Source organism: Ochotona curzoniae, unplaced genomic scaffold, assembly GCF_017591425.1.
Source record: "Ochotona curzoniae isolate NIBS_2020 unplaced genomic scaffold, NIBS_Ocur_1.0 patch355, whole genome shotgun sequence".
NCBI lineage: Eukaryota > Metazoa > Chordata > Mammalia > Lagomorpha > Ochotonidae > Ochotona > Ochotona curzoniae.
In genome coordinates this window covers 119500-135148 of record NW_024466923.1, presented here as the reverse complement: position 1 = coordinate 135148, position 15649 = coordinate 119500, and the positions used below count along the sequence as shown (strand labels likewise).

At 33.5% G+C, this 15649-nt stretch overlaps 1 protein-coding gene across 5 annotated transcripts in view; it reads right to left on the bottom strand.

The window, feature by feature from the left end:
- The window catches only part of LOC121167251 (syntaxin-binding protein 5-like), a 252185-nt gene that overhangs the window by 118323 nt on the left and 118213 nt on the right, over positions 1–15649 (bottom strand). For 4 of the 5 annotated variants that reach the window (XM_040996671.1, XM_040996674.1, XM_040996673.1 and 1 more), the window contains exon 9: positions 3125–3196. In XM_040996671.1, coding sequence (XP_040852605.1) covers positions 3125–3196 — 72 coding nt within the window. Of the gene's footprint in view, positions 1–3124; positions 3210–15649 lie in introns of all 5 variants that reach the window. The other variant, XM_040996672.1, reaches the window with a different exon arrangement.

Here is a 15649-nt window from a genome sequence, read left to right as displayed (position 1 = left end):
AGTGATCCTCTGGTTTTTAGACTCTGAGCTTTAAGCATCAGAGTTGACTTTCTAAATAAAGTAGCAATCACAAGAAACAGACACAATGCATACATTTACATGTAAGTAGCATGACAGTAATTATTATCAATAATCTTTCTGTTTCACAGTACAGATCTGAAGAATCATTTCTACACATACTTGGATTATCAATTACTAAATCAAGTGCATATGCTTGTTGAATAACAATGCAGGATACCCTAAACCTAATGACAACCCTATTAAATTAACTTCTACTTATTAAGAAATCCATATGTACCTTTATAAAGTTAGACTACTATATGCCTGGCACATTATTTTATTTAGTATTCATGAGGAACATGCTGAGATAGGCATTGATATGAAGCAGAAGTTTAAACAATTAAAATTTTTGATGTCACACAGAAGTCTTATTCAAAAATCAATGGCTTCAAGCATTATACTGCCTTGATTTGTGGTCCTGTTTCCTAAATTAACTTCTTTTGACTTTTAACTTTTCTCCCTTGCCTGGCACCAACTTTGAATTCACTAAGTCCCATATTAGGAATCTCCATTGCTAAGCATTCCCTGATCTTTCATTTCATGGCTCTCCCCACCATTTTTGTCAACACTAGCCTATGGCCCTTTTTCTGTGTTCCTTAGCATTATCTATATAAAACACACTTGATATTTCTTTCGGCAACTACTTGTTCACTAGAACAAATTCAACACCAAATACTAATGTCAAGTTCATACACCAAATTACACAGCACATTGCCTACAGTAATAATTTAATAGTTTTAACTGAATTAAGCTGAATATTTAAGCAATTCATAAAAGTTTTTAAACAGGCAGCTTAGAAAAATGTCATAAAGATTACAGATCATGTATAAGGATACATAAAAATTCACAAGAAAATTAAAATGGTAATTGTTTTGCTGCAAAAGTCTTAATTCATGCATAGATTTCCCTCTTGTGCCTGAGTTTTTCCAAGACCTCCTCATATGTAGTAAAACCACCGGGCCTTCAATGTTAACCTGTTACCCTCATTGTATAAATATTGGCTTTCAAGTTTCTTAGCCTATAGAAAAAAAACAATGGACACTAGCAGATCACACACAGGAAATGACAGACATCCTGGAAGAGCAAAACTAAAGGAGAGAGTAAAACTTAAAACACACACATACACACACACATATATATAACAAGGAAGAAACAAACATATCAAACCAACACTTCCTAGCAATAGTTAACATAACATTTTGCACCTCAATAATCCTTGAAGTAAAACACTACGTAACAATTGACGTAAATAATAATGAATATAAAGACACAAAAAACTTGTTTTTGAATTACAACTTCAAGTACAATTTTAATATATGTGATGTATTTTACATTTCCATCCCTAAAGTTAAATTGAAATACTTTAATACTTTAGTCATAATTGTATAAAATTGTGGTAATTTCATTTTATCAGTTCATGTATTGTAACAACAGGCTAGGCTAAAATGTATTGACATATATTTAAGTTAACTGCTTAAAATTATTAATTTTATATTATATATTATATAAATTTTATAAGTTCATAAAAACAGGTGTAAACAAATCTGATACCAAAAAGAGTGCTACTGTGAGTATGTAATAAATACAGAATACAGTTTAGCTTAGATTAATGTTTAGGCACAGGACTATTATTTTAATTTTGGATGAGACTAGTCATTAATCACCATTACAGGTGAAAATAACAGTATATTTATTATGTAGATATATAGATATAAAATACATAAAATATTACTTTTTGTTCAATTTTATATATCTTAGAGCTTAAAACATTTTTGGGGAATTCACATTGATTAGGCACCACTTATGATGCCTCTATCAACCTGATTAGAGTCTGGGCTCCTCCACATTTGATCTAGCTACTTTATATTGCATATTTTTGGAGACAATAGGTGATGGTTCTTCTTAATCAGTCCTTGCCATCCATGTGAAAGATCCAGACTGAATCTCAGGACCCTGCCTTCATCCAGATCCAGCCCTGGCTGTTATGGGAAAATGAGAAATGAAATAGTAGCTGGAAGATCTCTAGTCTCTCTCTACTGCTCTAATAAATCACTAATCCCTTTGATGAACTTTTAATTAGTTAAAGGGACAAATAGCTAATTAGTTGAAGAGACAAGCACTGTGGCACAGGGGTTTAGATTACCATTTGTGATACCAACATCCTATGTTAGTGCTGGTTCAAGTTCTACCACTACTTCACTTCTGATGCAACTCCCCGTTAATGCTCCTGGAGCTTAGCCCAACTGCTTGCTTAAATCCTCCTACCTTTGAGGGAGACAACAGTGGAGTCCCTAGCTCCTGGTTTTAACATGCCTGGCCTAGTTGTGTCTGCTATGGGCATTTAGGGAGAGAACAATCTTATGAAAAATGTGTTTTTCTTCCTTTTAAATAATTAAATAATGAAAAATGTGTTAGTCTTCCTTTTAAATAATTAATCTTTAGAATTCCACCAAAAGTTGAATCAATATGTTTATTACATTTTAGTAAATTTATACTATGCGGATACATATATTTATTTTTCCTTTCATGCTTGAAAACTTTTATTCATACAGATTTCATGTATATTTTAAGTAAAATTCTAAGAAGATAGTCATACTTCTTTTCTTCCTTCAATTCCCCTGCTTCAGTTCTGTTTTCTTAATTTTTGCAAAAAACATAATTTCAATCTACATTTTGTCTTTCTAGCTAAAGGAATCTTGCAAATTCAGAATCTAAGTCCCAGTATATAGATGCGGTTATGTAGTTAATTCTGTCAAAACATTATCAATAGCATATACCTTATGTTTAGTAAACCCTGTAACTTGAAGTGTGTATGGCCAGTAAGTCCTACATTGTTAAAATTAATATATAATACTCAAAGTACTTGCAAAAATAAAAGAACACATAATTGCAATATTCATAATGATCATTGATGATGTCTATTAAAAGCTGTCATTATTTATGAGAATTCAGCCAGTTAACATAATTATATAAAGCATTAGACAATATGGTTGTATAAAATTATATCCATCTTTCTTGTTTATGTTTCTTAAATGTATTCCCATATTTCCTAAAAAATGCATACCTGTTTCTGCAGGTTTTGTATTCTACTTTAAGAATTGGTTTACAAGATTCAGATTTTCTTCCTTCTCTTTGACTTTGACTTTTTCCTAACAAAAGAAGATATTTTATTAAGTTTAATTTGAATTATACACATCCATGAGAATTTAAAAACAAGAGTATAAAAATCAATAACATAAATATGTTTTTAATAATAGCATAAACATGCCTATATATCTTCACTTGATCTTAGCCAAAATACTGAGAAGTGATGATGCCTACATATCTTACTATTTCTATGGACGTTGTAAATCATTTCAAGAGCGTAAGTACTTGGTTGTAAATGTTAGATAAAATAATACAAATCATATTGCTTTACATTCTTTACATATTAATCTAGTCTCATGTAAAATCATTTTAAGTTTGAAAATAGATATTTATATGTAAAATAAAATGTGCTACCACGAAAATACATACAAGGATCAATATTTGTCTATAATAGTAGCATCTCCATTCATATGCAGAAAAACACCATTTAAACCATATGATGGGTAATCAAAATGATTTCCTTTCCATCTAATTCACTTTAAGGAGAGTTTACTGAACAATAAACAGATTATATACTTCATAATTTATAAAAAATAAATTTATGATATATTGTATTGGCATAAAATAAAAATTCTAGCTACTGGCAGGAAGAGGTTATACAATTTAGATTCCACATGGTTTTGAATAAAGGATCAATAAAAGATGAAAGTTAAGTCACTAATACACATAACACGTCTCATTTAATTCTACATCTCTTGGCATGTACGTACATCTCTTACATAAACTTGGCATGTTTTCTGAAGTATTATGGTTCATGTATACTTTCAGTAAGTACCTTCATTCTTATGTATTTTCACACATAAAATATAGACACACATATCGATTATGTAGAGGTATTTATATATACACATTTACATTTTAGGATAGCTTCAAAGTGGCATAGCCAAATCAAATTAAGATAGTTTTATTGAATTTGTTTAAAAGGCAAGGAATCGACATAAAATAAAACCATGGTTTGTTCCATGGCATATTTTCTGAAACTGATGTTTCTTTCTATTTTGAATAAAGAAGCATCGATAATGTGAATGTAATGACAGTTATTTGCATGATAACAGGTATATAAGTTTCTGTAACACGTGTAAAATAGAATTGTTGAAATTATATGCGATCAAGTAAGACATGCCAAGGTCTCATAAAAAGAAATATTTTCCTCAGGGCTTCACTTTTCACAATTGTTTTAAGATTTATTGGGGGCTGCTCTGTAGCATAACAGGTTAAGCCACAAGGTGCAATGCTGGCACCATGTTTGGGAGTCAGTATGAGTTCCAGCTCACTACTTCCTATCCAGATGCCTGCTAATGACAGGGCACAAATGACAATCAGACATCAAAAGGGCCCAAAATTTACTAGACTTAACAAAAACACAAAGTCTATGAAGTGTCATAAGCAAATAAATGATAAAGTTTTGTGGAAATTTAAATTAAAACAAGATGGGCAGGCAATTTGGCTAAATGAAAAGATCCAGGTAGAACTACAGTAAGAATAATGTTCATGAAGCACAAAAGACAATTAACAGCCACCTTTTGCCACAGAGTTGTTAGAAGTCTGCAAGTTGACACGTTAGATATGTAACACTTTAAATTTAAAGTACATTTTAAATTTTAGTTAAATATTAAAAAACATTAAAATGGCTTCCCTTATTAGAGCAGTTTGAAGGTAGAAAAAATTCAAACAGGGAAACATTAAGTTCATTTAATCCTAAATAAGATAAAAAAGAGACATATCTGACATATCTTAGTAAAAATCCTAAAAAACAAAATTAAAATCTTTAAAATGGTAAGAGAAAAACAGCTGGTTAAATGCTATTTGATGGTTCTAATAGCTCATATCGGTCATATAATTCATTTCATTCTTAGGAATATACCCAAAAGGAAATGAAGTCAACTTATTAAAGTTATTTAAACTCCATGTTTACATCAGTTCAATTTACAATACCTAAGATATAGATTCTAAGATATAGAATCACCTAAGATGTCTATTAACTAAGACCTAGATAATGACAACACAAGATGTATGCACGACAGAATAATACCTAGCCATGAAAAAGGAAGGAACTCTTTCATCTAAACAGAGTAGGTGGAAGTTGAACTCATACTTAGTGAAATAGGTCAAACCTATAAAGATAAACATCAGAAGTTTTCTCTGGGGCCAGGTGCAATGGCTCAATTCTCTAATCCTCTCCTTTCAAGTGCCAGCATGTACACTGGTTAGTGTCTTAGCTGTTTCACTTCCCATTCATGATAGATATAAAAGTTTAAATAACTTCAAATAAACCTAAGTGAGGATATGAAAGTCCTCCATGATGAAAAGTAAAAACATTAAAGAAAGAAACACAAAAAGATAGGAAGAGTTTGTCATATTTATGGATTTGGAAGAAATAATATCATTATAATGCCCATACTACTAAAAGCTATTTATAGATTCAATGTGATCATAATCCAAATCTGATAACATTCGTCTCAGACCAGGAATAAAATGATACTAAAATCCATATGGAAACACAGAGACATCATTATAGTAGGCTACAGGACACACTACAGGACGGTGTTAATCAAAACAGCATAGTACTGGTGCAAAAATACACATGTAGATTAATAGAACAGAAAATATACTGCAGAAGTTAATTCATTCATTTACAACCAAGTAACCTTTGACAAATGAGCTAAAGTCAGTCCCTGCAAAGATGATAACAATCAACAAATGATGTTGAAGAAATGGCATCTCCATGTACAGAAGTATGATACAAGAATCCTGCCTCACACTGTACACTGGCATAATCTCAGAGTTCCTGAGAAAGACCCCTAGCTGTACAGGCAATTAAAGCAAAACTGGGAACCTGAGATCATATCAAGCTAAGACATTTCTGGACTGTAAAAGAAACCATCAACGGAGTATAAAGGCAATGGACAGAAAGGGATGAAGTATTTTCAAAATAATCAATTGATAAAGCATTAATATTCAGATAAAATAAATAGCCCAAGAAACTCTACAACAAAACAATTCAGTTATAAAATGAACAAGCGACACGAAGAGGCAATTTTCAAAGGATTAAATACAAGTGATCAATGTACACATGAAAATCCTTAGGATTACTAAGCATAATGAAATGCAAACAAAAGCTACAATGAGGTTTCACAACACTCCATTTAGAATGGCTATCAGAAAATAAAAAGTGCTAGAGAGGATGTGCGGAAAATAGTTCCCTAATCCACTGTTGTTGGGAATGTAGGTAGTGCAACCATTACTGAATATGAAATTACTCATAAATCTGATAATAGATCTAATGTATTACCCATGTATCTCACTTCTCAGAATACACTTAAATAAAATTAACATATCACAAAGTTATCTATTCTGCTACATTTATCGCAGCCCATTCACAATAGTGAAAATATGGAATCAATCCAGATGGCCATCAACTTGATGACTGTATAAAGAAAATGTGATATATGTATATATATATATACACACACACATACATACACACAGTATGGAATACTGCTCAGCCAAAAAAAAAATGAGGTTCTGTCTTTTGCAACAAAAATTGGGCACAACTGGAAATCATTATGATTAGTGAAATAAGCCAACCTCAGAAAGACAAAAGTCATTTGCTTCCCTTGATCTGTAATAAAACACATTATAGAAGAAAAAAAAGCAACACTGCAGGGGAGTAGGGTAAGGACACATTAAAATGGATGCAGAAGGATTAGTGGAGGAGAAGCAGAGAGGATGCAATCCCCCAAAAAGGAGTGGGTCAGCTGATGGCAGGGGAACACTTGAAGATGTGTGAACACAGGGAAGCAACAGAGACAGTGAAGCAGTGCTGCAGCAAACAGAAATCACAGCAGCAATCAGAGCTCCAATAATGGTCAGTTATGAAGGGGATGCAAGGAAAGCAGGATGTATCAACTCAGAATTGCAGGTCCTACTCAATTTTTTGATGTGACCACAAGCAAAAGCAGAGTGGTGGAACCCTTTCAGACAAGTATGGGAACATGATGGATTGCATGGCCTAGACCCTCCATCAATGCCACAGTATGGGCCATTTTAAGTTTTTTGCAAAAGTCCCTGGGGAACAAAAGTGAACTGTGCATGTATTGAGCCAGGGAGAACTAATTATGGCTCAATGCATTGCACTGGTCCCACCAAGAAAAAAACAGATTGGCATCCCATGGGTTCCATCCAAAAAAGGTCCAAGTTGCCTTCAGACCTAATTGCTATTGGCAAGAAGAAAGAAAAAAATCTGTCCTACGGGTGCCACTGACAGCACTGTACATGGAGTTTAAAGATGGGAGTCCATCTTTGATCTGGAAGTAGATATTCATGCTGCATTGTATCCTCACATTTGGATTGGACAGTTTTCATTACAAAGTTACAAACATCACCTGAAATGAAAACTCACAAAATCAACAACCAGAAGAAAAATTATTAAAAAAAAAATCATTGTAAATCTCCTTAAAAACAAAGAGAAGTACACAAAATTTCAAGGAATTTAAGGAATGTGCTACATAGGAAATAGCAACATTGAAAAAAAATCAAACTAAATTACCAAAATAAAGAATACAGAAAATTGAAAATACAAAGGATAGTTTCAATAATAGAATGAGTAAGGCAGAAGAAAGAATTGCAGAACTGGAAGACTCAACACATGAAAATTCTGAAACAGAGATCTGAAAGAGAAACTGAGTTAAGTTAAAAATTTATTGAAGAATTGATACCATCAAAAGGCCAAACATAAGGTTTATGGGTGCTCCTGAAGGCACAGAGGGCAGAGGTGAGTTGAAAGATGTATTTAATGAAATAGTAAATGAGAATTTCCCTCACATAGAGAAATAAATGTGAAGCCAAAGAAGGGCAAAGAACACCAAATAGATTCTACTGGAAGTAATAGTACACACCATAATCATGCTGTTTGGTTGAACACAAAGAAAAGATAAATAAGCACTCAAGAAACATCAGATAACTTATAGAGGAATACTAATCAGACTCACAGCTGACCTAATAGTGGAGACCATACAGGCCACAAGAGAATGTAGCGACAAATTCCAGATACTAAAACAAACAAAAAACTGTCATCCCAGTGTAATACACCAAAGCTTTCCTTTGCATTTGAAAATAAAATATTTCCAAAGCAAATAAAAATTGAAAAAGTTTGCCTCTATCAGACTTGCCCTACAAATGTTGCTTAAACAGTTGCTACAGAGAAAACTAACACCCACCCAAACCAAGGCAAATTTGGAGAACATATCAACAAAACTATAAAAGAAAACTTAAGCAAGAAACTCAACGCTAAAATGATAGGATTAAATCACTGCTTGTCATACTAACCCTGCATGTAAATGACAAACTCATCAATCAAAAGACAGATTAGCACATTGGAGCAAAGATCAGGACCCATCCATCTGTTGCCTAAAACACACATCTTACCAACAAAAATATGTGGAAACTGAAAGCAAAAGGATGGAAAGGATATTCAAGGGTAATGGAAAGGAAAAATGAGACAGTGTAATATAGATAATATATTACATCATATAATAATATCATATAATATAGACTTTGATGATAAAAGCATTAAAAGAGATGAAAAAGGTCATCACATGATTTAAGGATAAATTCAGCAATTACAATAATAAATGAGTGTACATCAAACACCAGGGCACCTAGCTACCTGAAACAAATATTAATAGATTTAAAGGGAGAAACAGACTCCAATATAATGATAGTGAGGGACTTAATACCCCCACTAACTTCAGAGGACAGATTAACAGACAGAAACTCAGCAAGCAAACAACAGAGCTCACCCAGACAACAGAACAAATGGACTTAACTGAAATACACAAAACCTTTCATCCTACAGAATACAGCTTTAATGAATCATTACATGGAAACTTCCACAGAACAAGCCTCAGTAATTTAAAATAAAATGAAATCAATCCATTTATGTTCTTTGACTATCATGCAGTGAAACTGCAGACCAACAGGTCAAAATTTAAAAATCACTTTAAAAAGAAATGATCAATACATTCGAAACTTGTGGGACACATTCAAGGCAGTGCTAAGAGGAAAGATCACTGAAATTAGTGCCTTTGTTAAGAAGTCAGAAAGGGTTCAAGTAAACGACCTAACTACAATCTGAAAGAACTAGAAAAACAGCAGCAAAACAATCCTACAATTGACAGAAAAAAAAACAAGAAATAAGCAAAATAAGGGAGGAAATGAACCAAATAGACTCCAAGGATCAATGCATAAGATCAACAAATCAAAGAGCTGGCTCTTTGAGAAAATTAACAAAATAGATTTTCAACTAACCAAAAAAGAAGGAGTAGATCCAAATCAATAGAATCAGAGAGGAAAGAGGAAAAGTAACAACAGATCCCTCAGATATACACAGAATAATCAGAAACTAAAACAACTATATGCCAACAAATCAAAAGATTTGGAAGCAATGGATACATTTTGAGACCCACACAGTTTGACAAAACTGAGTATGAGGTAAATAAGGGTCTCAACAGATCTACAACCAGGATGGAGACTGATATCAGTAAGCAAATTTCTCCCAACAAAGAAAGACCAGGACCAAAGATGGCTTCACTGCTGAATTCTACTGAATATATCAAGAACTTACTCTACTGAAGAGAAGCATTCCAAACTTTTTCTATGAAGACAACATCACCTTAATACCAAAGCCAGACACATGACGGAGAAAGAGAACTACAGATTGTTATTCCCCTATAAATATAGATACAAAAATCGTCAATAAATACTATCCAATAGAATCCAGTAATATGTTAGACAGATCATTCACCCAAACTAAGTGGGATTTATCCCTATAATGCAGGAATGGTTTACCATAACATAATGCAAATTAATAAATGTGATACACCACATCAGCAGCTACTAAAGTCAGTTCTGAGAGTGCCAAGATAACTCAAAATTGATTTACTCTAAGACTTAGATATCCCACTCCTGGGAATATTTCCAAAGGAAGTGATATCTGCATATGAGAAAGTGATCTGTGCCCATGAATTTATAGCAGCGCAATCCACCACAGCAAATCATAGAAATAATCCAGATTCCTTCAAGAAAATATATGGATAAAGAAGCTCTGCTTTTTTATACTCCATGAAATACTACTCAGTCATTAAAAAGAATGAAATTCTACCATTTGCAACAAAATGGTCCCAACTGGAGACCATTATGCTCAGTGAAATAAGCCAATCCCAAAAGGACAAATATCATATGTTCTCTCTGATGTAAGGCAACATTCATGCAAAATACAAACCAAAAAGATACATAGGAAAACACACACATATATGTATATATGTATCTGTATGTATATGTATGTATGTGTGTGTGTATATATGAAACCTTTGGTACAGCATTTTAAAAAAATTTTATTTTTATTGGAAACGCAGATTTACAGAGAAGAAAAACAGAAAGATCATCCATGTGCAGGCTCACTCCCCAAGTAGCTGCAACAGCCAGAGTTGGGCTGATCTGCAGCCAAGAGCCAGGGGCTTCTTTTGGGTCTCCCATGTGCATGCAGGGACCCAGGGCTTTGGGACATCCTCTGTTGCTTTCCTAGGCCATGAGCAGGAAGCTGGACGGGAAGTGGAACAGTCAGGACTCAATCTGGTGCCCATATGGGTTGCTGGTACTTGCTGGTGGAGGATTAGCTAATTGAGTCATTGAAATGGGCCCAAGACAGCATTATTATGCAGTGCATTAAGTAAGCTATTGCTTTTAATGTTGACATCTCTTATTGTAACACAATTTCTAATCTAGGCTACATTTCCAAATACAGCTCCATCCTAATGCACCTAGGCAAGCAGTGGAAGATGGCCGCAGCATATGGACTATTGTGAGAGACTCAGATGGAATTCCTGGTTCCCAGCGTTGGCCTGCTCCTGGGTTGGCTGCCTCAGTCATTCAGTGTATAATCCAGCAGATGGAAGCTCTCTGTCTCACTCTCTCTGCCTTTAAAATAGATAAATTCTTTTAAAAGGAAAATAAAAGATTAAGAGGTATACAAAAATTAAAAAAAAATAGCTTAAAATGTCTAGACATCTGCAACAAAATGAATGGAATTAGAGATTATGTTAAATCAGGTAATCCAGACACAGAAATCCACATTTCTCACTCAAATTTTCAAGTATATTTTAAAATATTGATCTGATGTTATAATAGTGGTTGCCAAATTACCAGGGAGGAGATAAGGTGCAGAGAAGTTGGATGGACCGATACACATAGAAGTAATAGACTCTAGGGTTACACAGCACAGGGGGTGACTATGGATTGTGATAATATATAATGCAATATAGAAAGAATAGGAATTGAGGACTTTTGTGCTCTAAAATGGACAAAGGGTGAAGAGATGGAAGTGCCGATCACCTAATTTGACCTGTTTATGTGTATCTGCTGAAATAACACTGTATCCCTTAAAAGTATATTAATAATATGTGCTTTATAATTCTTCATTATTTTCAATTGTCTTGGAAAGGTAGGGATCAAAACATAGGGAGAAGGACAGATCTTACATCTGCAAATTCACTACCTAATTGCCCGAAACTATTAGGGCTGAGCTTAAGGGAGGAGCCCAGAAATCACTCCAGGTCAAATGTGGGGTGGCATGGAGTCAGCCATCCTCTGCTATCTCCCTGCATGCATACCATCTGGAAGTTAGATTGGAAGAAGAGCAGTTATGTCTAAATGCTGAAATGGGATGTGCATTCCATGTGAAAATTTATATACAACGTTTACTCCACTACATGATCATTAAATTTTAAAACAAATAATTCTGTCAGTCTGTGTAAACCTGCTTTTCAAATAAAAATAAAATCAATAAAATAAACCTTAAAAATAATTAAAATCTAAGTAAAAAGAAGTTTTAAAAATCCATTTGATTGACAAACCCAGTAATTTATTAATATAGCTTACATTAAAGATTTGTAGAAAAATTAGTGAGGATATGAATTGATGTAAAACATATTAAAAACCTGCTGTTAGGAATTTATCATGAACATAGCCATCCTAAAACCCAGACTAATCATCTACCAATCACAACTTGTTGCATCATGTGACTACAACAGTGTAAAAAACCATGAAAAACAGTGATGTATCTGGGTATGTTAATGAGGATAAACCTCAAAGCTCTAGAGTTTAGATAATAAAGTGCAGAACAATGAAGATAACACATCTACTTTTATGTAACTAAGTATTTGATCATATGAAAAATCACACAATTCATAAGCTTCAAATTGTATATTTTTCTAAGGAGCAGGATGAAATCTCATCCCATCCCTTCTCATTCAGCTTAGAACATCAATCTTCCCTTGGTAAAGTATATGCAGGCTATAAATAAAACCTTTTCATTAGGTAATTTAACAATTATTGTAGCTACTGATCAACTGTCACAGTACTACAGTCTCTGTGTTAGAGTAACTGTAATTGACTTAACAGTATCCCTAGAACTATTGCCTTTAATTTATTGCCTATTATAAATTAAAATTTCTCAGCACAGGCATTATGGCAGAGCAGGTAAAGCCATCACCTGCAATGCCAGTATACTGTATGGGCAGTGGTGTGAATCCTGGCTGCTCTATTTCCAATCCAGTTCCCTGCCAATGTGCATGGGAGCACAGAGATGTCCCAAGCTCTTGAGCTGCTGCACCCAAGTGGGAACTCTGGAAGAAGTTTCTACCTTCTGTCTGGCTCAGGCCTTTATATTATGGCCTTAGGGGAACTGAACTAGCAACTGGAAGAGTACAGAAACCCCCAACTTTGATTCTCCCTCTCTGTATACTGTGTTTTTTAAAAATAATTATTTAAAAACCCTTTTCATACCTACACATGTAAAGGAAACAATTCTATATATAATGTTTAGCACTATCTATCATTTCAAGTATGTTCTAGGGAATCTTGGAAAAGTACACAAATATCTTTCTGGTTCACTGAACTGTTTTCTTTGAAAGAAGTACAATTTGTGGCATATGGTGATTCTGTTTTCATATTGTGAGAAACCGTCATGCTATTCTCCACGAGTGTAGCATATTACTTTGTCACAAACACTGTGTACATTTCCAGTTGTATACATCTTGCTAGCAATTGTTAGTTTGTTTTTATTTTGGTATTTCTGACAACAGTAAACCTAATGAATATGATGCAGTAAGTACCTCATTGTGTAGTTTTAAAAGTTTTGATTAAAAATTAACAAAGTTATATATATTTAATGGAGTAATATACAATGTTTCATTGAATATATACACTGTGTAATGCCCAAAAGGGTAAACAGAGTCATAATTTCAAACATTTAACATGTCTTTAATATGGAAATTGTCAAAAATAGTATCTAATTTTATAGAGAACCCTGCTATGTAGTATAACCCTGGAAATTCTTACTCCTATATAGCTATAATTTAATAAATCAATCAGCCTTTACTAATCCCTCCATTCCCACTTCTCTCTCCTGTTTCTGGTTAAGTATACTTATATTTTTAATGACTAGGAGATAGCTTATTGCTTTAGATTACACATGAATGATATTTATCTTTCTAGATCTGGCTTATTTTACTTAAGATAATGAGCCTCCCAGTTCCATCCATGCCGTATCAAATGGCAAGATTTAGTAGTAGTCCATTAGATATATGTAGTCCATCAGATATATGTAGCAAGCTGTCTTTATTCATTCATCAATAAATGAAAAGTTGGGTTGTTAACATCTCTTGGCTATTGAAAAATTGTATACAATAAGCAGATGACTATAAAGGTCTCCTTGACAAAATGATTTTATTTCCTTTTGATATTTATATTCAGTAGTGAGACTGCTGTATCATATTATAGTTTTAGTTTTTAGAGACCCCTGTTACTTTTCACATTGGCTGTACTAATTTACATCCCTAGCAATGATGTGCTAATTTTCTTTTGTCCACAACTTCATAACCACTTTTGTCTTTAAAAAAAAAATCACCATTCTAATTAGAGAGAAATAATACCTCATTGTGGTTTTTATTTCATTTTACTCAAAGCTAGTTACACTGGGCAATTTAACCATGGCTCTTTACCAATTCTTCCATCAATGGACACCTAGGTTGTTTTCAGATCTTGACTATTATAAAAATCCTGCAGTAGGGGTTGACATAACTGCTCAACTAGTTAATTCTCTACCTTGCAGATGGTCACATACCATATAGTCACTGGTCCATGTCCTGCCTGCTCTATTTCCAATTCAGCTTGCTGCTTACAGTCTGGGAAAGCAATTGTGGATGGCCTAAAGCCTTGGGAGCCTGTACCCACGTGGCAGATTCTGATTGGCTTCTGATTGGCTTAGTACTGGCCATTGTGACCATATGGGGAGTGAACCAACAGATGGAAGATGTTTTTCTTTCTCTCTTTCTGTAAATCTGCCTTTCCAATAAAAACAAGTAAATCCTTAAAAGAAAAATACTGTCACGAAAATGGTAGTCCAGATATCTTTAAAAACTACTGAATTTATTTCCATTATGTAAATTCCTGGAAGAAAGATTGCCATGTAGTACGGTAATTTTAGTATTAATCTCTTTAGGAACTTCCAAACTCCTTTCCATAATGGCAGCAACAATTTACATCCCCAATTCTGTGCAAAGGTTTCCTTTCCTCAATATCCTTGTCAACATTTTTCACATTACACATGAAAAATTTTATAGCTACTTTGAAGAACATCTACTCAGATCTTTTACTGATTTGGGGTATTATAATGAGGACATAAGATTAGTGGTTGCCTCAGGCTAGAGGACTAGGAAAGTGGAGATGGAAATAAATATCTAATGCTTTTCTTTCAGTGAAAATTGAAATGTTCTAAAATTTATTGCTCATCTGTAAAAAGGAAATTTTATCATATGAAAATGGTTGCAAATGGAGGGTATCATGCTTTATGACATAAGCCAGTCACTGAAAGATAAACACTGTATATTGTCCCTTATTAATGAGATTTAAAAATTGTTTTAAAATTTCCACTATTAAGTATTCTGATAGGGTTTGATAAATATTCTGTGCATACATACTAGCATGTATGTGAGGGTATATCAACACGCAAAAAATTGGAACTACTGATAAATTTATTTTTGGTTCAAAAAAGGTTGAAATCCATAGAATTTTAATACCACTATCTCAACAAATGTAGCATTAGACATATTAGCAAAACCACAATGACAAACACCATAAATCATCCTGATCCGTCTGATTTTCACAGCCATAAAAGAAAAATGATCAGGATTACCAGGAAAAATCTATTATAATAGAATTTATTAACTCGCCTCTCTTAGAGATCAAATATCAAATTAAAAACAAAAAAATTAGAATAGACAGAGAACAAGGAAAGCTTAGAACCAGACAGGAAATGGTCAGCAGGGACTCACATATACCTTACTAGGTAGGACACGAAAATAAGTTACTCCTAACTAGGGTA